Raw genomic sequence first — 26,633 nt, forward strand, 5'->3', positions numbered from 1 at the left:
TACCCCCAGCCAGATATTATGATGATTCCAACAGGAATTTGTACCCTCTCTCGCTTTTTCAAAAGAAACAAAGAAATTGCTAGAAGGCCTAAGAATAAGAAGATTGAAAGAGAGACAGTTACTCAACATTGATCAGACTTCATGAAATTTTATTTCCTTTTTTTTTTTAAACCAAGCTTATTTCATAGTAGTCTGTGGTTTTTGCTTTAGAATTTATTCCTTCTAAATAAATGCTATCCTCAATATTTTGAAGCAAGTTTTAATTCAAAATCATTCATTGTTTCCCTCATGTATTGTTTCTTTACTCAATTCTTTTTATCTGTGAGGATTTATTTTCTCTCTGGTTTTTGTTTGTTTGTTTTTTGGATAAGGTCTTGCTTTGTTGCCCAGGCTGGAGTGCAGAGGTGTGATCACAGCTCCCTGCAGCCTTGACCTCCGGGGTTCAAGTGATCCTTCCACCTCAGCCTCCTGAGTAGCTGGGACTATAGCCACATGCCACCATGCCTGGCTAAATAAGAATTTTTTTTGTAGAGACAGAGTCACACTATGTTGCCCTAGCTGGTCTTGAACTCCTGAGCTCAGTGGATCCTCCCACCTCTGCCTCCCAAAGTGCTGGGATTACAGGCATGAGCCACTGCGTCTGGAGAAGTATTTCTTTCCAAAAGCCCTAATCATTTTATTGTTTTGATTCATGTATTTGGAATCTAAGTATAACTGAAAAACATTTTTTTTTTCTTTAGACAGAGTCTTACTCTGTCGCCCAGGCTGGAGTTCAGTGGCATGATCTTGGTTCACTGCAACCTCTGCCTCCTGGGTTCAAGCAATTTTCATGCCTTAGCCAAACGAGTAGCTGGGATTACAGGTGTGCACCACCACATCAGGCTAACTTTGTATTTTTAGTAGAAATGGGTTTCACCATGTTGCCCATGCTGGTCTTGAACTCCTGGCCTCAAGTGATCCACCTGCCTTGGCTTCCCAAAGTTCTGGAATTATAGGCGCGAGCCACTGTGCCCAGCTGAAAAACATTTTTTAATTGAATACAGAACAATTCTAAAAATAAAAACATCCCCCTCTTCTGGTGCTAAGAAGTATGGGCAACTCTTACCCAGGTTATGTTTTTAGAAAATGCCCTAAGTGTAATGATAGCGCTTAATACAAACACACTCTGAATTTAATACAAACACAAATGTTTTGAAGTTCTTGAACTTTCCTTACAACTTGTATGTAATTATGTATACAAGTAACATTTTATTTAATAAATTCTACATAGTTATAGGATCTTAGAACTTTAAAGTTGAAAAGGACCTCTATTTTAAATTAGCACCTTCATTTTATAGGTGTGGAAATGAGGGTTTGCCCAAGTGATACAGCCAGCAGAGGGCAGAGTGGGACTAGAAACCTAGTCTTTTGACACAAGCTAAATTCTTTGTTTCTTGAATCAGTTTCTCAAACTCAGATTTGTGGACCCCTAGGGTGCCTAAGACATATTCTTCAGGATCTGGGAATTTCTATGAGAAATTTTAAGTCTTTTTTTTTTTCTTTTTTTCTTTTTCAATGTTAGTCAGCTGTGTATCCACCTTGCAACCAACATGCAGTCTCATTTCAGAATTTATATTGGGTTTATTTTTATTTTATTTTAGAGATGGGGGTCTCACTTTGTTACCCAGGTTGGGGTACAGTAGCATAATCATAGCTCAAAATTCTGGGCTCAAGGGATCCTCCTGCCTCAGCCTCCTGAGTAGCTGGGAGTACAGGCATGTACCAGCATGCCCAGCTAATTTTCAAATTTTTTATAGAGAGAGGGTCTTACTATGTTGCCCAGGCTAGTCTCGAACTACTGGCCTCAAGCAATCCTCCTGCCTGGATCTCCCAAATTGTTGGGATTACAGGCATGAGCCACTGTGCCTGGCCAGAGCTTACAATGGGTTTTATATTAGGTTTGAGTCAAGTGAAGGCCAAATGATATTACAACACACAGTCCAAATGAAATGGTATTTTGAAGAAAGAATATCAGTGAGATAACAAGGTCAAAATCCCACATATGGAAGTAAAGGCAAGGCAAAAAAGCCATAGCAGTGAGTTCCCTTTTATGTTTCAAGCAATGATTTACATTAGCAAACCAAGATCCTTTGTCGTGTTAATTAATGTTGCTAATTAGAATTACTGGGTCTGTGGTTTTGTTTGAATAGAATCTGTGAATTTGCTTTGGTTTTAGAATTGCATATGAGCTGTATATAAAGAATACATACCTAGATTTAAGATTGTCCAGATTAAATAACACTGTGCTAGATTTAATATAAATTGACCCTGAGGTCCTTGAGAATTGGTTTTCTTTACCACTTTTCCTCCCTCAATCCATTTGTACACTGTATAGTTGCAGTGCCAGGGAAACAAGTAACTAATCAAAAAAGGGTGCCATCTTTGTTACAGTAGCAAGGGCAGTCTTTAAAATTCTAATGTACATCACTCCTGCCTTGTGAAAAGAACTATATACAAACAGGCAGAATCCAGCTAGCCCTGGATCTCTCACTGAAGAAGCTGTGAGAGCTCCTGCCTAAATCAGTCTAACTTTTTGGGCCTATTTCTCAGTTTGCAAAATGAAGGATTTAAATTAGACCAGTGTTTCCTAAGGTGTAGAGATTATAGGTGTCACAAAGGTGAAAATGTTTTGACTAGTTATACGTTTATTTTAATGTGTATTTGAAAAAAACTAATTAGCAAATGAAACTTGGGATTTTACTGATATACAGCTCAACTGATTAAAGTTTTTAAAAAAAAGTAAATCAATTTTAAGGAAAAAAGAACAAGTAGTATGCAGATGTGGCAAAAATTGTGAGGATGGTATGAAAATGAATAAAACTAAAAATGATCGAATGGGATGACTTAAAATGACATTTTCAGGTCTAAAATTCTGTCATAGCATAATAATCTGATGGTTAAAGGGCACCTTTACTGGGTTTTGCGAATTCAGAACAACTTCTTTGAATAGACTTTGGCGTGCATGCTTGCAGAGGGTTTCAGAGAGACTTAGGACATTTTAATTGATTGATCTAGTTGCTGCTCTCTTATTCTGATTATAAAGTTAACCTGAATAAGCCTAGTTATTAGACATCAAGTTGATCCATCGATATTTTGAAATATAAAGTCTTTAGGCTCTTTTAATTTGACATTGCATAAAATCTCATGCTATGCAAGATGTACTTGCCTTTAAGAAGCACAAACCATCTTCTGTTTGTGCTGAATTTTTCATTCCGTGATTCCTCACCACATTGTTGCTTCACTTCAAAAGGCTGTTGACTGAGATGGAACCTGCTTTTGATCCTGAAGGCATGAAATCAAAGGTCCGTCCTTTGCGGCCACTTCCTGACATCTGCCTCCTACCATTCTACTATTTCGTTTTATGTGCCACTTTATAGGTTCAAATTTGTAGGATGAATACAAAGCAGCCAGACAGAATTTTTCACAAACATACCAGAGTGTATGCATCCACGTAAATATTATACTTCAAAATAGCAATGTGCTACAACATTTTGAATATCCTTTTTGGAGTCAGTTGAAATGAGAAACAGTCTTTCTCACTGGGTCCTTTTCTATTTCCATGCCTTTTTATTCCCCTAGTTTTCTTCTTCTCTTATTACCTCTAATCCTTCTATTTAATAACTAACATAGTTCCATTTGTTTAGTGCCTACCATGTACCAGACACAAATACTCACATTTCATTTTGTCCTCAAAGTAACTCTGTAAGGTGCTGTAACCTAGTTTTACAAATGAGGAAACTGAGGCTTCAAAAGTTAAGTAATTTGCATAAGGCAGAGCCAGAATTTCCCTGTTCAGCAGGACTCGATAGTGAGCTCTGGAACACACCTCATGTATCTTGCCCATTCCCTCCTTTCTCCATCTGCCTTCAGTATCTTCCCTCTTGTCTCCAAAAGGGAGCAGCACTGACAGCAGCCTAGAGCCACAGGCCCTGGGGAAAAGGACCGTGTGACTGGAAAAGGCCCTGAGCCCAGGCAGGAATCGAGTACCTTAGGAAACAGAACTCAGCTTTGCCGATGGCCTCTGTGGGTGGGCTGATCTGCCTCAGTGCATGGCTTGATCCTGTACTACCAGACTTCAAATAGATCACTAGAAGCTCAGGGCTATTAGGAATGGGGTGGGGTGGGGAACAGATCTCAATTTTCATTCATAATCCAACTCACCTGTCCACAGGTAGGTGCTATAGAGGGAGCTGTACAATAGAACAAACACCAAAATTTGTCCAACAAAATTTTTTTCTTTAACAAAATTCCATATCATCATTCCAGCACAGACAATAGACTAAGGAAAAAATTATTAAAAGACTTTGTAAATAGCTAAGAAAACCATATAATTCAATACTGCAACAGAAAATTCCAATTAAGCCAGCCATATTCATCTTTCGTTCACAGCAAATATAATTATTTATTTAAAATTTTTTGTGAATAATTATCAAGTACTACACACTACTTATACTAAAACTTCAAACTTTATGTTAAAAATCCATTTTATACCAGAGCCTTTGACAATATACATATTCAATTGAAACAGACGACTACATTCTAAGTATTAATTTTATACCTGTATTTAGCAATGGCTTACATTAAAATTGCTAAAGTTCTTTCCATTATAATTTGAGACATGCAAAGATTAATTAGAAAAATAAGATTGTGAAAGAGTTCAATTATTAATGATTAAATTGCTTCTATTAAAAAATGCAAAGTTATCTAATGCCATTATTAGCCTCAACTTTAGATAATTTAAGATGTTTTGCAATATTAAATATGTTAGGCATATAGTAATTGTGATCAAACTGTAACTGACTGCATTTGGTAATACTTCTGACTTCATAACTGGAAAAACCTAGCAAAGTTATTTTCTCCTCTACAGTAGAATAATCCATTAGAAAAACATAGTTCTAAATATCAGTAGTTTTACTAACCTGAGCAATGAGTAAATTAGTTGTAAGCATATGAGGAAGCTGTTTATATTTCTTACTCAAAAGAAGAATAGCCAGAGACCAGATCTTGAAGACAAAAGGTTCAAAAGTTATTCATGTTTCTTAATCTTTATAATTACTTATTAAATAACACAATGATTAGCCTCTTTAAATAACCCTCTTTGTTCTGGTTCAGAAAGAATTTCCAATATTTTATTTAATCTGTCTAGTTCCAAAAAGGTAAATTATTATAACCAATGTAAAATAACAAGCATGGAGAGATCCCATAATAAATTAACTCTCCAAAAATTACAGGGTCTTTAAGAACTAATGTGGCCAGGCATTGTGGCTCATGCCTGTAATCTTAGCACTTTGGGAGGCCAAGGCGGGTGGATCACCTGAGGTCAGGAGCTCGAGACCAGCCTGGCCAACATGACGAAACCCTGTCTCTACTAAAAATACAAAAATTAGCTGGGCGCGGTGGTGGGCGCCTGTAATCCCAGCTATTCAGAAGGCTAAGGCAGAAGAATTGCTTGAACCTGGGAGGCAGAGGTTGCAGTGAGCCAAGATTGCGTCACTGCAGTCTGGCCTGGGTGACAGAGCAAGACTCCATCTCAACAAAACAAAACAAAACAAAACAAAACAAAACAAAACAAAACAAAGCAAAACAAAAAGCTAATGCCTTGGCCAGGTGCAGTGGCTCACGCCTGTAATCCCAGCATTTTGGGAGGCCCAGACAGGCAGATCACTTGAGGTTAAGAGTTCAAGACCAGCCTGGCCAACATGGCAAAACCCCACCTCTACTGGGTGTGGTGGTGCATGCCTGTAATTCCAGCTACTTGGGAGGCTAAGGGAGGAGGACTGCTTGAACCCAGGAGGGAGAAGTTGCAGTGAGCCAAGCTGAGATCATGCCACTGCACTCCAGCCTGGGCAACAGAGGGAGACTCTGTCTCAACAAAAAAAGAACTAATCCCTTGACCAGGGCCATGTTCTAACTATGCCTACCTTCCGTGTCTGGGGTGGGACACAGGGTCACAGACAACTATTCAGGGAAGGAGCTTTAGTGGGAGATAGTTATAATAATGCACTATTCTAAGTTTTTTTCCTTTTCCATTTCCACCATATTGTCTCATGGGGTATCTAAATGCCAGGCTGTTTTACTTTAAACAACATATACCACCCACCTTTAAGATTAATCATCTTACATTCCTCATTTTTTATTCTTTGTGTGTGTGTGAGACAGAGTCTCACTGAAGTGCAGTGGTGTGACCTCGGCTCACTGAAACCTCCGCCTCCCAGACTCAAGACACTCTTGTGCCTCAGCCACCCAGGTAGCTGGGATTACAGATGCATACCACCATGCCTGACTAATTTTATATTTTTAGTAGAGATGGGGATTCTCCATTTTGGCCAGGCTGGTCTCGAACTTCTGGCCTCAAGTGATCTGTCTGCCTCTGCCTCCCAAAGTGTTGGGATTACAGGCATGAGCCATGGTGCCAGATCACATTCCTCATATTTTAAAGGATTGGGTTTCCATTCTACCTACATAGTGGCCAGGTAAGTATCCTGGCTGACTTCCTTCTTTCCTCATTGCCAACTGAAATGTATATGGTCTCTTTCCCCAAACTGCCCTGTTATGAATGGGTATAGTAGATTTTAAGAATACCTGACAGAGGTGGAATTTCTTTAAAATTAACCACACATTTATTTGTTACCAATATACATATTCACCCCCACCTCCTTTAACTGTCCACATTGTCTTTTTTTTCAGCCAGAATATCTGTAGTTTTACCAACATGAATTCAATAGGCCATTTGATCTGTAAGATACTCTAGCTGTCATATACTTAATTATTTAATTTTAGTTAGATATATTCAGTTTGAGAAGTAACCAAAAGTTTCATTAACATTAAATAGGTGGTTGGACTTGAACTCAAAGATACCTTCTGACCCCATGATTCTAGAACAGCTAGGAATTCTATAGTGACTCATCATTTGCAGAATGCTTTTCACATATATTATTTCATGTAATCCCTTAAAAAACCCATGGAAATATGTGAAATTATTGTCATTATTTTATGCTGGAAAACAGAAATTTAGAAAGGTTAAGGTAACTCTACAGAGACATACAGCTAGTTTGTGAGAGGGCCAGGAATAAAATTCAGGTCTGACTAAATCTCATGTCTTGTCTGCTATAGAACTCTAACTCCCAAATGGAAAAACAAAACTCAGTTAATCAGAAGGCTGATATTATATTTTATGGGCAGGCTTTAGCTTTCTTTATTTCATAAGAAACTAGATTTTTAAATCCTTTCTATTAACAATCTATTCTCAAAACTCATTCTGTGGTTTCCATTCATTTTGGGATGCAACATACTTACCAAGGAGATCAGGCTGACAATACTTATATCAAAACTAACATTCTGGATGGCATATGCCAACGGCTTAGGGTCCATAGTGGGAAAGGTCAGTAACCAGGCAGAAACGTACATGATGGGAGCAGACACAAACGTGCTTATCACCATCCCTGAGGTTATCTGCAAAAATGAAATCAAACGGAGGAGTTACAATCTCAATTAAACAGTATTTTAAACTTTAAATAACCAGGCACACTAAAGCTTTCTGAAATAAAAATGAGACACAGTAAAGACATTATAAAATCCAGCATGTTATCCAATACCATACTTCCCCTTTCTGAGAATCCTTAATACAAAATACAATTGAGTTACCTTAGTTCCTCTTCTAATCTATGCTTAATTTATATTTATGCATAATAAATACTAGAAATTTACTGTTGATGGTTAGTTATCCTCTAGGTTCTAGAAAGTAAACCGTAGCAATGATATAAATAAACCTGTTTCACAAACTATATGGCAAAAAAGAAAAGGAATTCAAAAAAAGAAAATTACCATGCCAATATTTATTTTACAGATTAAATAACAAAATTGACTTCCATTAAACAATTTAGTTCCTTTGTATTATATTTAAAAATCATTTACTCTGATGCTGTAGATACCATGTACAATACATTCAGACACTGTTTATTAATTTCAATTTGGTGTCAATTGATTTTAGCTATCTGCTGCAGTTGATTATGCGGTATTTTGCATCTGGTGCTTGAAATTATCAATGATAAAATAGGCATTTTTTTCTTCAAAATTTCAAAGTTACCTTTCTGTAAATAATTTTTAGGTTTCAGTCTAAGTACAGAAATAAAATAGTTAAAACTAAAAAAACTAACTAAAAAAAGTCATGGCTGACTAAAGACCCCAGATTAAATGACTATTGTTACATTATGTTACATGATGCCTATTTCTTATAATGAGATAGCTTATAGGCATCAAATTCTCATAAAAAACAATGCTGCTTGCTCTATTACCCAGGCTGGAGTGCAGTGGTGCAATCTTAGCTCACTGCAACCTCTGCCTCCTGGGTTCAAACAAATCTTGTGCCTCAGCCACCCAAGTAGCTGAGATTACAGGCATCTACCACCATACCCAGCTAATGTTTGTATTTTTAGTAGAGACAGGGTTTTGCCATGTTGGCCAGGCTGGTCTCGAACTCCTGGCCTCAAGTGATCCGCCCACCTCAGCCTCCCACGGTGCTGGGCCTCATAAAAAACAACATTGCTTTCTATGTTTAGAAATTAAAAATGGGCTGGGCACAGTGGCTCATGCCTGTAATCCCAGCACTTTGGGAGGCCAAGGCAGAAGGCAGGAATTTGAAACCAGCCTGGGGCAATGTAGTGAGACCCCCGTCGTCTCTATTTTTTCATTTTTAAAAAAGAATTTTAAAAAATTTAAAATGAATTTTAAATCTTTTTTCTACTAAACACACCACCAAACTTAGAAAGTACTATATACATACAATTTCTACTTCCATGTTGAACTGTGTTGCAAAGATAGCCACTCCTGGTGCTACAGGAAAGACACCATACAGAAATGCATAATTTGATAAACTTGTATGGTTCACCACACTGTCGCCCTTGTCCAAGAGTTCCACCATTTCTCTGCACAGAAGTGGCAGCACCAGCCTGAAGAAAAAAGAAAAACATCATTTCAAAGCATGGTTGTCCCCAGTAGCAGGCTGCTCTGGTGAATTTGGCATCAGGTTCTCCTGCCCAGAAGGTATGTCTATTTGCATGCACATATTCTGTGCATGTCTACCTGGGCACATTTTGTTGAAAAAATCAAGAATTCAACTTGGAGCCATTTAAAGTGTAACAATATACTGGAAATACCTCACACATCAGGGATTAGGAGGGAAAAAAAGATTTTTTTGGTTCTACAAATAATTTTTGTTTTTTGCCAAAAGATGGTAAAAGTTGCGATTCTAGCTACTTTCTTGCTTCCTCTATCAGTTTACTGAAATGTTCAAAAAAAGAAAGAAGGTTGACGATCTGCATAAAAACTTCTTTCAAGAGAATTACTAAACTCCTTTTCTTTTTTCAAAGTATTCTAGAGAGACAGAAACTCCTGTTTTGAAAAAAAAAAAAAAAAGCTGAACTTTATCATGATTAGGGGTTGAAATGGTTCAGTTAATAACAACATTGCTTAATAAGATTCTAAAATCCTGCCGGGCATGGTGGCTCAAGCCTGTAATCCCAGCACTTTGGGAGGCTGAGGCAGGCGGATCACGAGTTCAGGTCGGGAGTTCAAGACCAGCCTGGCCAACATGGTGAAACCCCGTCTCTACTAAAGACACAAAAAATTAGCCGGGCATGGTGGCACATGCCTGTAATCCCAGCTACTTGGGAGGCTGAGGCTGGAGAACTGCTTGAACCCAGGAGGTGGAGGTTGCAATGAGCTGAGATCATACCATTGTACTCCAGCCTGGGCAACAGAGCAAGACTCTGTCTCAAAAAAAAAAAAAAAAAAAAGATTCTAAAATCCTGTAGAAAAATAGGTATCTTCAAGTAGCTCTTCATCTTTGTAAAAAAAAAAAAGAAAAAAAAAATTAGCAAAGGAACGAAAACAACTGAGACGGAGCAGAAAACTAGTGAAATGCAGGCCTGTTGAAGAGTCAATTATTAAACAAATCCTTCAGGATTTCATAGAACGAGCAAATCCACAGTAGTTGAGCAAATGGGGCTCTCCTTTAAAATCAGCAAGACCAAGATTGTTAACATTTTCACAGCAGCACCTAGCAAGGCGCTCTTGGATGGAGTAAAGAACTACTTTTATCTGTATTTTTTTAACTAAAAAACTTAAATATCTAATAAGTATCAAAGACCCCACCCTAAAATCTTTAAAATTAGAATATTTAAATTTTACTTATAAGCAGAATTTGATAATACCATTATTGTTAAAACTATACTTATTACTTCCACAATACTGATACTTTGTTTATGAAGAGCATAACATCGCCATAAATAATTTTCAGTACTTATATTCATTTTTATTATTATGAAAATATAAATAGTAGGTTATGTTGTACTGGTCTCATGAATATAACTGTCTATACATGAGGGGAATTCCATAGTTAAGTATGCCTCAAGGACTTTGGGATAATCTTGCAGTAAAATTACGTCACCTGCACCATCAAGTATAACTCCATGGCTAATGGACCAAGTAAGCTGAAGAACTATTAACTAAGAAGTTGAGGCTGGGCACGGTGGCTCATGCCTGTAATCCCAGCACTTTGGGAGGCTGAGGTGGACGGATCACCTGAGGTCAGGAGTTTGAGACCAGTCTGGCCAACATGGTGAAGTCCCGTCTCTACTAAAAATACAAAAATCAGCCAGGTGTGGTGGCAGGCACCTGTAATCCCAGCTACTTGGGAGGCTGAGGCAGGAGAATTGCTTGAACCTAAGAGGCGGAGGTTGCAGTGAGCCAAGATCACACGACTGCACTCCAGCCTGGGTGACAGAGCGAGACTGTTTCAAACAAAAACAAAAACAACAACAACAAAAAAGAAGTTGATGAGCATTTTTCATTTGGCAAGCCAGGATCAATGGCTGACAATAATCATTCATACTGACTTAGCTATATTTAGAAAATTTGGCCAACCTCAGAACTACAAAATACTTTTCCCAAATTCATGAAAATGTTTGTATTAGAAATTATTGTTCTGGTTATTACTAAGATGCTTTTGTCTTTACGATCTTTATGGATTGGGAAAAGTCAGAAATGCTGCAAAATTTATTTGAAAATACTGTCAAACTGGAACATGAGGAGATACTGAGTAAACTTTACGTAAAAGCTGAAGGGAAACCCATCATTTTTATCCTCTGACAGTAAAATGGAAAGAATAAGCTACAGGGAATAAGGAAATGACTTTCCACAATACACCAACATCACATTTTCCTTTATCTCACAACTATTCTACAAGGAGGGGTTATTAATATTCAAAGGGGAAAATGGTTGCAGACATACCCCTGACGAATTGGCTAAACATGGCTTTCAAAAAGTACAATTCTCAAGTTAAATAAGTGATGCTTACAGTTTAGCTGTGATGAGAAGAATTAGTACAACAAATGCTGACTTCTTCAGTCTCTTTATTTTTCCCATCATCGTGAGACCAAGATAAAATAGGGCTGATCCAGAAAAAGAATTTCCAAGTCCATCAAGAAAATTTTCGACATATACAGGTACTTTTCGATCAAGAATAAAATTGAAGGCGATGCCAATGAAGACCATAAATACTATTGGGTTCTGTAATACACGCAGGAGTCCGAGTCCCACAATTTTTATTTTGTTTTGAGAAGCATTTTGAGTGTCTTTCCACTTTTGGATTTCACAGAAGATAAACCCTATAGGGTTTAACATCATAAGAGATATTGGTGCCACCAAATAAATGTACTGGAGATATTCTGGGTATGTAGTTTGATATAAAGCTTCAACTGCAAAACAAGAATATTGATTTTTAAATAATGACCACAGAAATACAGATACATGTTACATATATAACATTTTCTGTACTTTATAGCAATGATAAATCTAAAATTTTCAAAATGACCCAAATAGCCTATTTTGGAAAAGTATAATTTAGTAATAAAGCCGAAAAAAGAAAAACGTAATAAATATCATATAGCTTATAAAATGATAACCAAGTTAACACATTATTTTTAAACCTCACTAATTTTTACCATCTAAGGGTTAAAATTAGTCTCCAAAAACAAGCAGAATTGTAGAATTTTTTAGAAGAAACAATTCAAAGTAAAAATCTAGAGACAAACTAAACATTTAAATAGTGATAGCAAAAATGTGTTTATTGGTATCCATGGAGAGAGCAGTTTTACTGGAGAGAGACAGAAGTCAGATCACAGAGGGTTGAGGAGAGAGTAGGAGTTATTTAAGGAACTAAAAAGGAGCACGGATGTGGAGTCCAAGCTGTGTAAGAAAAGAAATGAAGACAGGAGAGGTTTGGAGGCCTCTAGGAATTAGGGGCAGTTGGAAGTGCAGGAGTTCAGAGTAAAACAGCTAATGAGCTACTCAGTTAAATATTTTCCAGATGACAAGGTCCAGGATGTGGCTATGGGACTTAGTGGCTGAAATGGAGTAAAGGAAAACATCACTGGAGAAGACGACGTCAAGGAAATGACAGAGCAGAGAATTTCACGGTAGTTCACAAGATAATGACAAAACTTGGGATAAAGGTAAATGAGAAGAAATGCCTAGAATGAGGTCAGCAGGTAACAGCAGAGAGGATGAGTGGTGTACCCGGAAAGCATGAACCTCAAAGTAGTTTTTAACGACAGAGCAGAGGGATGGTCTAGCAATGGTCCACAGTAGCTGTGGGGATGCCAGTCCTACCTTCCACTGCTCATGTGGTGTGCTGGCAATGGGAAAATGAACAACCTCCATTTGAGAGGAATGAAAAGGAATGAATGCCTTCAAAGAAGACTAGTGGAGATACTTAAGGAGTAGAGATAGAAAGGTGGATCTTACAATGTTTGGGAGGGAAATACAGTAGAGTCACATCAGTGCACATTTAGTTAACACAAATTCAAACATACCCTCTTGGGAAAACAAAAGCTGCATTTTCCCCCGCCCCCTATAGCATGTTTCCAAGTGCAAACAAATTATTTCAACTGCTGTTCATTGAAGAACAATGCTAGCTAAAAAAATCTGGCTGTGTTAGACTTACGAAAAATGGTACAGTATAGACAAAGTATGTGTGCTGTATTTGGTGGGCATTTTCAGGAGTTTGAATATACAGGATGACTTTAGGACTTAACCACTGCATAAGATGTATTTTTTTATCTCATGAGGGAGGTGAGTGAGTGGGATCAGACTTCTAGCAGTTTCCTTGTAGACGTGAGGGTTGGTGACCTAGTCTTTAGTTTATTAGAGCAACTTAGGGCCTTTCAGTAAACAGCTGGTCTCTAGCACATTTTTGACAATGGGTCCCAAAATTATACAATCTAATGCAAATAAACGCTGATTTATAATTGATTTGAAGTTGAGAAAGATAAAAAAGAACAGCCATAATCGCTCACAAGGAGAGAGGCAAACATGTGAAAACATGTAAAAGATTAGGTTTCTCAATTTACACTAAGATAAAGTGATATAGGTAGGAAAATACACTTGTTTACTTACTCAGGATATATAAGTTCATGTCCCATTAAAGCTACATAACTAGATTATATAACCTTTAGAAGGTCACCTTTTTCTTAAAAGCTAAAACCTATTTTTTTAACAGAGTCAATCCCCATTTTCTCAGCTAAGTAAATTCAAGATCTATAATATCTCCAAAATGAAGCAGTGGCTAAAAAATATTTGATTAAATAAAATTTTATAAGTTCTTTCCACTGGTTTCCAAATTAGATATGCTAGTTATATAAGTTAGTGGTTTTCTTTCAGGTTTCATAAGGCTTCATCTTTTAAACAAAAAGCAGCACTTTTGATAACTATTTTTAGATAACTGTATTTCTGATTCTCTTGAGATATTTTATCTCAAGAGAAAGATGTTCATACCTGCCCACCAATTTTTATAATAGAGCATATATTTTGGGAAAGTCTTATGTTTTCATCTGAGTATAGGAATTTTTCCTAACCAGCCACAACAATAAGATGCATAATATGTTTTCCTTTGACAGCACAGCTATACAGTTCTGTGATCTACTCAAAGCCCCTTATATTAATGCCTTTTTCCAGAAATTTACTTTCCTGGCACACTAGCATTTAATCACTCCCACATAATGAACTTTACATTGTTTTAAGAACTCAGTGCAAATTTAAGCAACAGTTTTTATATTTGGCCATTCACCACATACTTTCTTTCTTCTTTGGAAGGATTTTCTCCTCTTGATTGCTACTACAATTATTAGTCAAAATCTCAAAATTAGATTACTTCATGTGTTTACCAACCAACATTCTCTTGGATTTTCTCAACCACCTTCTTCATCCATTTTATTCACTGCTAACAGTACCATCTAAATCTAAACTTTCAAAAGGTAAGATTTTCTCACGGTTCTCACTGCCCACAGAAACAGCTACAAAACCTTTCTTTTACCGGGCATGGTGGCTCACGCCTGTAATCCCAGCACTTTGGGAGGCCAAGGCAGGCAGATCATGAGGTCAGGAGTTCAAGACGAGCCTGGCCAACATGGTGAAACCCCATCTCTACTAAAAATACAAAAATTAGCCAGGTGTGGTGGCGTACTCCCATAGTCCCAGCTACTTGGGAGGCTGAGGCAGGATAATTGCTTGAACCTGGGAGGCAGAGATTGCAGTGAGCCAAGACTGCACCATTGCACTACAGCCTGGGCAACAGAGTGAGACTCTGTCTCAAAAAAAAAAAAAAAAAAAAAAAAAAAAAAAACCTTTCTTTTAACATCCACAGTCCAGTCTCCACAATTGGCCCCTTACTTATCCACCCCATCCTTAATGCAAAGACTCCATCAGCCAGTTCAATAACAGTTATACCAGACAACCACCACATTCATAATTAGTAGTTCTTTATGCTGTTCATACCATCACCCCCCCTAACTTCTTAGTATCTCCTTTTTTTACCTAAATCTCACCTACTACTTAAGGGCTGTCTCTGGCACTACATTTCCCACCAAGTCTTCAACCTACATCATTAATCTCCCCTCCTCTGGTATTCTGTAGTACTTTGTTTCATACTAGTGCCACCTCAACAAATTCTACATTCCTTGAAAGCATCATTTTAATAGCCCTCAGTCCCTGGCATAATGCTTGAGAAAATCTGAAAATACTTGCTGAATGGTATGAACATATCAATGAACGTCAAAAGTTTCAGATGTAGTAAACATGTATTTTCTAATACACAGCTCTTTACATCGAATTGTTGTCAATGAATCCATTTTTATATCCATTTTTAAACTTTATTTTTACTTTTAAAAATTTATTTTTAATTGACAAATATAAATTATATACATTTATAATGTACATAATGTTTTAAAATATGTATATATTATGGAATGGCTAAATCAAGCTAATTAAAATATGTATAATCTCACATATTTATCATTTTTTCTGATGAGAACACAAAATCTACTCTCAGCAATTTTCAAGAATATGTTGTTATTAACCATCGTCACCATGTTGTACAATAAATCTAACTGAAATTTTGTATCTTTTTTTACATTTTACACATTATGAATATTTATAAAGCAGGTTACTATTGAGGTATTTTAAGTCAGCTGAACAAGCATACAGAGGGCAGAAGAAGTGTAGTCTAGAGGGAACACACAAAAAAATTGTGATTAAATAAATACATGTTAAATTACTAGAATAGGGTTCAACATGGGAATTTCAGTCTACTTCTGCCATTCATTTGCATAATTAACATTACATCTTTATCTATAAATTGGCAGTGCTTTTTTTTTTGCTATCAATCTGAAGATGGTTTTTAAAACCTGAAAAAATATACATGAAAGCAGTATGGTATAGTATAGTAACTAAAATTAGGTTTACAATCATTATATCAACTTTTAAGTTCTAATTAATTAATGCTTATAAATAAGGCTCTTGGAGGGCGGGGGGAATCCTATTATGAGGAGTTATTATATAGCTTTGAAGAACTAAGAGACAAAATTAGCCACCCACTGTGCTTCCTATTTTGATTCCTACAGGGTTTCAATTCCTAGCATATAACACAAAGACGCAGATAAGATCATTCTATTATGTAATGGCATATAGTTAAATGCTTCATTTCCTTTCTGTTTACAGCTCAAGCACTAGACCATAATTATGATTAGTCAGAGTACTTATGCTATCAGCATTGTTTGAAGAATAAATTATAGGACTTAACTATGCTCTATTAGTATCTTTTAATGACAGAGGCAGGGAACCATTCTGATATGCTGAAATCAACATTTTGCCATGGGAGATTCTTAGTTTCTTCTCATACTTTGATTTTTAAAAGTACTTTAGAAAAGAATTGCTCTAAAACACAGTGAGCTTCTTTTATTTTTATTTTTTGAGAGACAGGGTCTCACTGTCACCCAGGCTGGAGTACAGTAGCAATCATAGCTCACTGCAGCCTTGAACTCCCAGGCTCAACAGATCTCCTGCCTCAGCCTCCCAAGTAGCTGGAACTACAGGCTTGTACCACACCTGGCTAATTTTGCTGTTGTTGTTGTAGAGGCAGGGTTTTCACTATGTTGTCCAGGATGGTCTCAAACTCCTGGACTTAAGGAATCCCTCTGTCTCAGCCTTCCAATTAAGTTATATTCTACAACTTAATTACAAGAGTTTTCGTTATTGTGATTTAAAAAAACAAAAACATAAAAACAAAAATTATACCTTGAAATCAACAACCATCAGGGAAATTTGGGCTGGCACACGGCTAGAAACATGATTATTACCAGATTCACTGATTTAATGTGGGACATAAGAAAAGCAGTGATAAAATGGCTGATTACATTTTTTATTTGGAAAGTCTGCCTCAGTATGACAATAGATTAACTATTCTAACAGGTCTTTTTCCACTACTACTCATTTTATGGAATATTTTAGAGGAAAAAAACCCTTTGATTTTTTCTGAAACTAGTATATTACAAGGCTGGTTGGGTCTTCTGAAAATTGAACTGGCACATTATGTAACTGCATGGCATAAGAGAATGCCCAGGATTTGCAACCAGAAGACCTAGGTTTGGGTATCAGTCACCTGCTAGTTGTATGACCTGGGATAAAATAATTAAATCTCTGTAAGCCTGTTTCCTTATTTGAAAATGAGGATAATAATATCTGCCCTACCCAAATGAGATAAGTATATAAGAAAGTACTCTGTAAACTACATAGTTAGAAATGTTAGCTCTATTTCATTATCAGCTTACTAATCTATGGGAGCATGAAACTATACAATTCTAGCTTATGTCTAAAGATACAGCAATATTTGCCAGATAGTTAACACTATGGTGCCGAGTCAGTTCTAAGGTCTTTATACCATAAATACCTTGACAAATTTATCTTATTAATTCTCCTGAGGAAATGGACAAACATGTTAACTCCTTGCTGTTTTCTTTCCAAAAGTCTTTATTTCCTTTTAAAATTCAATAACCTTAAAGGAACACCTATCTAGTTTCTGACTATTTGTAGCTCAATTATCTATGAGCCCAGTTTTTCCTGTCTCTTAAACCTCCAGCTTTACTGACAGTTACTTAACTTCTTAGGTGTTTCTCTCTTTCTGGTAACAAGATAGAGGAAAGTCAAAAGTAGAGACAGAAGTGAAAAGTATAGTTAAATAGAATCTTTTTGGTACCAGTAGTGAAATAAGTTGGGGTTTGAGGGGAGAGGATAAAACTTCTAGATAAGAAACTTGAAAGTTAATTGTAGATTTCAATTGTATCCTTCAATAGGCTCAAGTCTCTGCTCAGAAGACATATCATCAGAGAGGCCTTCATTGACCACCCTACCTCAAATAGCACCTCCACATTCCTATCCCTCTACGTGACTTTATTTTTATGGCCCTTGTCACCACCTGACATGATTTTAATTTTATTATTCTCCCATTACAATGTAAATTTAATATGTGCAATAACTTTGTTCATAGCTATAATCCCAACAGTTAGCACAGCCACTGGTACGAAACAGTTCCTTATGAGTGAATGAATGAATATATCTATAATAGTCAGGTCCTCATACTTGATAGATGATCAAAGTATATATAACTTTAATTTAAAATATAAAAAAGTAATTTAAAATATACATTTTCTTGGTGACAGAGTGTTCTGAAATACAGAATGTTTCCTTTCAAGATATGTCAATATCCCAAACTGGTATGTTTACTGTTTCATTAGGAAAACATATACACATAGAAACATAAAATTAGGCTGCTGAAAGAGTCAGAAACATAAAAAAGGGAAAGTTAGAAAGGTAAAAAAGCTCTCACCATTTTTGTTCTTAAACAAGAAATTAACTGCAACTAAAATACATTAAAATTTTGAATAACAAGCTCAAAAACAATTTTTTTTACAAATTTAATACAGGAACTCACTCTGTCACCCGGGCTAGAGTACAGTGGTATAATATTGACTCACTGCAACCTCTGCCTCCTGGGCTCAAGCAATCCTCCTGCCTCAGCCTCTTGGGTAGCTGGGACTACAGCCCTGTGCCACCACAGCTGACTAATTTTTTGTTGTTGTTGTTATTTTTTTATAGAGACGATGTTTTGCCCTGTTGCCCAGGCTGGTCTCAAACTCCTAGGCCCAAGTGATCTGCCCGCCTCGGCCTCCTAAAGTGCTGGGAATATAGGTGTGAGCCACCACATCTGGCCCCAGAACAATTTCTGAGATAAAATAATATGTATTCCAGATGGTAAGAAAAATAAATTCTTTTCACACTTAATAATAACTATTTTTATATAGACATAAATCTACTTTTTTAACATAATTTAAATCAGAATCGGATCCTTTCTAAAAATTAAGCTTCTTTCATATGTGCTTACCAGGAAGAAAAAAATACAATTAGGACTGTTCACAAAGGTTATTAGAATATGACCATTTATTTTAGGTAGATGTTTAAAGGATCCTCAAACTCTGAAGTTTAGGAAAAACTATGATTTATCCCAAGACATATTTGAGAAAAAAATGAAAAACTTCTTAGATATAAGAGTAAGAATCTGTCACTAACAAATGCCTAAATAAATTAAAATTTAAACACTTGAAAAATAAAAAAATAACTTACCTATAGGGTATCCCAATGCAAAGTCATTACTTTGTGTAGCAAAAATAGGGAATAGTCCAGCTTTGCTAAATCGACTATCAGGACTGGCAACCAATAAGGTTAATACACATACAGTGAAAAATACACAAGCTTTGGCAATTAAGATACTGTATAGGAAGGACCAGTCCACATTGGAAAAATTAAGTACAACCATGTTTTTGAATAATAAAGCTGGAAGTGCAAATCTGGAGACAAAATTTCCCAGTCCTTTGGCCTGTGTTGATGTTATGACATTGGCCCTTCCTGCTATGTAGCCACAAAGGACAATGCCAAAGCATTCCAGTAAGGCTGGAAAAAGCCTTGTAATTGACATTGAGGGTGGGTCATTAGTGGAATTAAATCCATGCGTTACTGCTGTAGGCAAAGTCTTGGTCATATTGACTGCAGTGGTTAAGTTCTCTCCAGGTAAATTAGAAAAAGAATTCATTTTCTCTCACCCTCCAACTCCAACCAGATCTCTGGAAAGAAAGGAAGAAAGATTCAGTATGGCCATCAACAAGAATTCTAGTTGAAATAATACACTGGCAAACCTAGATTTATTTACTTATTAAATGGCCAAATAAATATACATACTTTCTTCAACCACCATCAGGGAAAATACAATGGAAAAAAAAGTGGGGGGTTGCTAACAATAATCGCTTCACTCTCAAAGGCAGGTCAGCTCAAAATACTTATGTTGCTGTTCTATATTCAGTATTAGACATGAGTAAAATAAGATCCGCAAATATTAGAGCTGCAGTGATGCCCTGTGGTTCTCTCCAGTGATTCTCTCCATTAGTTGAGCTCTGCCTGGTGGATAAGGGCATCGGGCACACATAGTCTCTGCTGAATGTCCCCATGCATCCAAATTCTCTGGAAATTTCAGAAGTTCTCAAGGCTACATTGAGGAGTCACCCAGGGACCAGAGTCCTTTCCAGCCCGCGGTCATACTTCAGTATAGGATGGGGAGAAGAGTGTAGTAGAGCACCACTAATCAACTTTAAATCAATAACTTTTTTTTAAAGACAGGGTCTTGCTCTGTCTCCCAGGCTGGAGTGCAGTGGTGCAATCTCAGCTCAGTGCAACCTCTGTCTCCTGTGTTCAAGTGATTCGTGTGCCACCACACCCGGCTGATTTTTGTATTTTTGTAGAGACAGGGTTTCACCATGTTGCCTACGCTGGTTTTGAACTCCTGACCTCAGGTGATCTGCCTGCCTCAGCCTCCCACAGTGCTGGGATTACAGGCATGAGCCACCGTACCCGACCTGAACGAATTAACTTTAACTTTGCTGTGTGTCACCTTCTTCACCTGTAAGATGGCAATAATAGTAATACCTACCACATGGGAACTTGAGATTATTCCACTGAATAATCACATCTGGAACAGAGTAATTACTTAACGGAAGTTAAATATAACTTTTGGTAGAATATGAGAGAAAAAAAATGATGACATCCCACCAATATACCTTTAGCTCCTTCTATACCAGCCACACACACTGGCCCCAGGAACTTTGTGCCATAGGGACTTTGCACATTCAGTTCACTCAAGTGTCACGGAAGCCGGGACTATGCATGTTTTTGCTCAATGTTGTGTCCTTAACATCTAGGACAGTACCTGGCACACACGAGACAGAAAAAAAAATTTTTTTAATGAATAACTATAATAACTTATACTTAAATAAACCTTTTACCCTTTAATGGATCAATGTTCTCTTTCAGGCACTATTTAGTATACGGACAGAATTTTTTGTTTTCTGAATGATAAAGTATTATAAGTTTTCCACTACAGCAACAGAACCAAGAACACAAAATATGTCTAAAGGTGTTCATGAAATGTTAAAAAATACAAAATGTTTTGTAAAATGTTCTAAAGAGGTTCAGAAAATGCTAAAGCATGGAACAAATTCAAAAAACAAATAGTACAATAATTATCAGACCCCTTCTTGCTGCCAGGAACACAATGAACATGAGGTCTGGATAACTCTAAAGCTAATCAGCTTTTATTAGTATCTTGGAATTAAAATGACAACAATTGCCAATTTCTTTTTCTTTTCTTTTCAGATGGAGTTTTGTTCTTGTTGCCCAGGCTGGAGTGCAATGGCATGATTGCGGCTCACCTCAACCTCTGCCTCCCGGGTTCAAGAGATTCTCCTGCCTTAGCCTTCCCGAGTAGCTGGGATTACAGGCATGCACCACCATGCCCGGCTAATTTTGAATTTTTAGTAGAGACGGGGTTTCTCCATGTTGGTCAGGTTCATCTCGAACTCCCAACCTCAGGTGATCTGCCCGCCTCGATCTCCCAAAATGCTGGGATTATAGGTGTGAGCCACCACGCCTGGCCAACAATAGCCAATTTCTAAGTGATTATTCTGGGTTTACCATCTAAAGTAGACTTATATAAGGTAGAAAGTAAAAAGCTCATGCTTCCAGAAATTTACAATGCTCAGGTTAAGTCCTCAAACATCTATATCCCATTAAAAAGACTTAGATGGCAGCCCAGAGATCACCAACAACTGATACCTGGCGTGGGTGTAAGGGAATTTTCTCTGTGCTACCCTTGTATAAACCGAACCATTTAAAAACCTTATATTTAATCTGGATTAGGACAAGTATTTTTCTACTAGGATTAGATAGCAGTGTTCAATATAGTACATGAAACCTACAATACTCACATACCTGAAGTTTACCAAATAAGCATCAAATTATATCTTGGGAAAGCTACTAGTTGGTACAGATACACATACTTGAAGTGAGGAGCTGGTAAACAATTAAACAAAGGCGTTAAACATTTGGAGCTCTTAAGAAAGTGTGTACTTGGAAAGGCAGTGCTGAAGAGGAAAGTGATAAATTAGTCCAGTCTTCTGTTCACTTTCAAATGTGCCTAGAGTATTAATAACTCATTCTGCTTATAAGTCCTTACTTGTACCACATGAGCATGTCAAGGCATTCCAATAATATTTTTTAACCAACAGTTTTAACTAAACTAGTAGAACTTCAGTGGAGAGTCAAACAGATTCTGAGCTTTACGGCTTATCAACTCATAAGTTACTTAGTCTTTCTGAACCTTTGTTTCCTCAACTGTAAAATGAGAGTAAAAACCTCCCTATAGGGGCCAGTCATAGCAGCTCACACCTGTTATCCCAGCATTTTGGGAGGCCCAGGCAGGTGAACTGTGTGAGCCCAGGAGTTTGAGATCAGCCTGGCCAACATGGCGAAACCTTAGTCTCTACGAAAAATTAGCTGAGCTTAGTCATGCGTGCCTGTTGTCCCAGCTACCTGGGAGGCTGAGGTGGGAAGACCTCCTGAGCCTAGGAGGTCTCTGCAGTGAGCCATGATCACACCACTGCACTCCAGCCTGAGTAAGACCCTGTCTCAAACAACGATCTCCTTAGAGGGATATTGTGTGGATAGAATATTTTATATACAGCTTATCACAGAGTAGGCCTTCGAGAAATGGCAGCAATTGCTATTAGGAACTGTTGTCTTATTACTAATGATGATAAAAAAGTAAACATGTTAGTTCTTCATACATAACTGGTAAAAGATCCACCAACTAAAATAAGAGGGATGGGATGTGTCATAAATTTATCAGTTTTTGTTTTATACCAAACAACTAAGATAAGTTGAATTTAATTTGGTTTGATAGTAAATGGTTAACAGTGAAGGCAGAGCTCTTCATTTTTCTCAGGGTGATGGTCAAATAGTTGTAGCAATGTCCAGGATTAACTTTCAATTCGTTGAAAAATTTAAAAAAAAAAAAAAAGGGCAGGGTGCAGTGGCTCATGCCTGTAATCCCAGTACTTTGGGACGTCGAGGCAGGCAGATCACCTGAGGTCGGGAGTTGGAGACCAGCCTGGCCAGCATGGTGAAACCCTGTCTCTACTAAAAAGACAAAAATTAGCCGGGCTTGGTGGCAGGTGCCTGTAATCACAGCTACTCGGGAAGCTGAGGCAGGAGAATCGCTTGAACCCGGGAGGCAGAGGTTGCAGTGAGCTGAGATCCTGCCATTGCCCTCCAGCCTGAGCAACACAGCAAGACTCCGTCTCAAGAAAAAAAAAAAAAAAGTAATCTGCCCCTCCCCATGAAGTTTCTTTTAACGTTTTTCAGTATTATAAAAGAAATACCTGCTGAGGTAAAGTCAAAATAATCAAAATGACTTAAAAAGTTTCATTTCATCCTAATCTTTTTTAAACGGGAAGATAATATGCTTTCTAAAGCATATTTTAAAATGAACAGGAACCACAGCAAGGGAAGTTTAAAAAAAAATTACATCCAGCCTTTTTATCTATAAAAACAAAGCTTGTTACAGAACAAACACGTTCACAGTAAAAGACCACTCGCTGAGGCACGAACTGAAGAAATGCTACTGTACTTACCGCTTCTAGCCACATCATATTTGGCTGAGATCACATAAACGAACCACTGATATTGTAAATAACTGCTATTAAGTGAAAATGGAGGGGGGAAGGAGAGGGTTGACTAACTTCATAGAGAAAGCTTTAAACTCTCAGGCTATTTCTCAAACATCCAACATCCTTTATCCCGCGGGATAAATGTAATACAGTATGGTACTATTACAGCACTCTTCAACATCAATAGTCGCACCATTCACCCACTCCCACCTACTTGCAGGGCGCCAAATGTCCTCTCTAGAGACCCAGGGTAGGGAGCGCTGAGCACTGCCTCCTTGCCTCGTCTGCAGGGACAGACTGTGGCCCTCCAAGATAAGGGGCGCAGAGAGTTCCTAACCGAATAGGCTGCTCGGAGAGCAGCTGCCAGCCAATGCCTGGGAAGGCAGCTGTGGAAGTGGAAAGGCAGCCAGGGGTCTTTGCCTGGCCTAAGAAAAAGGTGGTCGCTCGTCTTCCCAGGGCACGGGAGTCACAACGTCATGGTAACTAACATACCCCAAAAATGGGTAAGGGAGAAAATTTGGCGCAGTGCTCCAGGTGCCTGGGCAGAAGCCTTCGGAAGGGCCAGATACTGAGGGTACCCTCGGGATAAAGGGAAGAGTCTAAGAATGACAGGGTGGACGCCTGTGCAGTGAGGAGCTTCCCAAACTAGGGATGGCAGTTCTGTCTCCGGAGGGGAGGAGACGCCCCTTCCCCCGCGCGAGCCTTCCCGGGTGATCTCACACATTCCAAAGGCAGGCGCTGCGGGGCAGAGACAGCAGGTCCAGACAACCGGCCGTGGGGCCAGGGCGCAGAGGGTCGGCGGCAGCCCACGTGCCCAGGCCCGAGGGGCAGAGGCGGGGGTACCCCGTGCCCGCAAGGGAGAACCAGGACCCAGCAGGTCCGCGCTCCACGGGCCCATCTCACCTGCTTCGTCTGCAACCTTGGGGTGGCGAGGAGAAGGGAGCTGGTGCTCGCAGGGTGCCAAGCAGGGAGAGGACCACCGTCATCTCCCGCCCCCAGCCCTCTTCGCCGAGCGCAGCCGGGTGCCAGCTGCAGCAGCTTAGGCACGTTCCGATAAAGTGAGGCGGGGTAAGCCTCTGCGGCCCTGTCAGCTCAGCCCCGCGCCGGCCGCGAGGCCCCGCCCCCGCCCCGCCTTCAGGCCCCGCTCCCTCCCAGCCCCGCCCTCAGACCCCGCCCCCAGACCCGAACTTCCAGCAAGACGGGCCCCTTCCCGCCCTCAAGCCCCGCCCACTTCCACGAGTCTCGAGCCCAGAGTCCCCGTCCCGCCCTCAGGCCCCACCCACAGCCTCGGGCCTCCGAGCCGCATGTTCCCCAACCCCGCCTTCGGTCCCCGCCCCCTCCTCCAGCCTCGGAGCCCCAGTGTACCCGGCCCCGCCCTGCCGGCTTGGGAGCCTGCCAGCCGCGATCCTCCGGGGCGGGACTTCCGGCCTCCCTGCTACCACAAAATGGTAGCTGCCGTGGGGGATGTCCAGTTTCTTTTTCCTCAGCCTGAGTTCAGACGCAGAGCGGGCTTGTCTTTCCGCTTAACCTCAACCTCGTGTGATCTGCCAGTTTCGCTCCTGGTTAGCCCAGGACTTTTTATAGCATAGAGTTTTAAAGCAAGGGCTTAGAATCAGACCTGGGTCAAAATCCTGCCTTCCACCTTCACCAAGGTGACCTTGACGTTCCTACATAAGAGATTAAAATGTAAACGCTTAGCTCTGGGCTTGTTTTAGAATCTGGGCCCCGTCCATGACTGCTTCTATTCTATTGTGGTACGGGGGTAGGGGTGGGGGTGGGGGTGGGGGTGGGGAACTACATGCGTGTCCTCTCAGTATACTGAAACTGGTTGCATTGATAGAAAATTTCCAAAGCTTCTTGAAATAAAGGTATTGAAACTATCCTCACAGGGTTTCTAAGAATTCTGGACAAAAATATAATTAAGCATTAATCAGGCTACACTTTGACCCACTTCCTTCTAACTCGAAAGTCGGGCAGAGCTAGATAGTACATTTGTATCCCCGTTGTCCCTATAGATAGGCTTTCTGATGTTAAGAGTCATAGGCTTTTTAAGAATTGCTTAAGATGTTTTTCAGACCCCAAATTCCAGCGAAACAGCTGATGCCAGCCAGCTTGAAGACCCCAGCCACAGAAGAAGGGAATCAGCATGAGAATACAGCTTCTTCATCTCCCTGTCCCATGACTTCGCCCTGCACTCTTCAGCCAATTAATGATCTCCACATTTCAGACCACTGCAAAACGCTTAAGAACCTGAGCCTCAAAGTCCTCCTGGAGACGAATTTGAGGTTTCCTCCTATCTGTGTTTGGTGGCCCTATGATTAAACCTCTTTCTCTTCTGCAACCTGGTGCCCCAGTGTATTAACTTGCCATGGGCATCAGACAACAAACCTATATACAGTATCCCAAATATAGTGCTCCACTTTGAAACCTGAAGAAATCCTGCAATTGAGTTAGCCTTTTGAAATAAAAATTATTTCAAATTTAAAAATATTTATATATGTTCCCACTTAAGATATCCACAAGCATTTGTTTACAACCTTTTATCTTGCTTTGCATCTTAAACATTTCTGTATGGCAACTTCCGTGTCTTCCTATCATCTCGGCCATCTTAGTGCAAAGATACAAAATTGTGTGGCTTATTAAAAAAATTACAGTAAGCTAAGGTAGGTTAAAGGATCTGAAACTTAGCAGGAAAAAATGAGCAGAAATTAAAGCTATAAAAAGGCATGGATCCTGCTCCGGTTCTCTTTGCTTCTCCTTTGTTCTCTGTCTTCCTCACTTTTAACTGCCTTCTTTGTTTCCCTTGAACCTGACTACTTAAAAAAAAAATTGAATATCTAGATTATCTCAAGGCTAAAAGGATTTTTGTTTAGGAAGTATGAAGATTAATTCAATTAAATAAATACTGAGCATTGACTATCAGGGGAATACTGGAAGATAGGCCTGGAAAGGTAAGTTACGGTCAACCTGTAGGAGGTTCCTTGGGTTAGTTTGAACCTTATCCTTTGGCCACAGTAAAACATGTAACTTTTCTTTCCCCACAGGAACATGTCAGAATGATCACACTATTTGTGGGTGTGTAATCTGGAAGCTGTACCATGATTAGTTGAAAGAGAGACTGAAGGCAAGAAAAACAGTGTGGTGACTTGGAGA

General features: G+C 38.9%; 1 protein-coding gene across 1 annotated transcript in view; it reads right to left on the reverse strand.

The window, feature by feature from the left end:
* Positions 1-24,591, reverse strand: part of GPR155 (G protein-coupled receptor 155) — a 54,121-nt gene extending 29,530 nt beyond the window's left edge. The window contains exons 1-9 of the mRNA XM_030802333.1: positions 24,384-24,591; positions 20,535-20,683; positions 19,051-19,547; positions 11,396-11,795; positions 8,822-8,987; positions 7,336-7,491; positions 4,959-5,042; positions 4,201-4,318; positions 4-88 (exon numbers count right to left, since the gene is read on the reverse strand). Coding sequence (XP_030658193.1) covers positions 4-88; positions 4,201-4,318; positions 4,959-5,042; positions 7,336-7,491; positions 8,822-8,987; positions 11,396-11,795; positions 19,051-19,516 — 1,475 coding nt within the window. The 5' untranslated portion in view covers positions 19,517-19,547; positions 20,535-20,683; positions 24,384-24,591. The remainder of the gene's footprint in view (positions 1-3; positions 89-4,200; positions 4,319-4,958; positions 5,043-7,335; positions 7,492-8,821; positions 8,988-11,395; positions 11,796-19,050; positions 19,548-20,534; positions 20,684-24,383) is intronic.
* Between the last annotated feature and the right edge of the window lie 2,042 nt (positions 24,592-26,633).

The sequence above is a fragment of the Nomascus leucogenys genome, chromosome 22a, assembly GCF_006542625.1.
Source record: "Nomascus leucogenys isolate Asia chromosome 22a, Asia_NLE_v1, whole genome shotgun sequence".
Lineage (NCBI taxonomy): Eukaryota > Metazoa > Chordata > Mammalia > Primates > Hylobatidae > Nomascus > Nomascus leucogenys.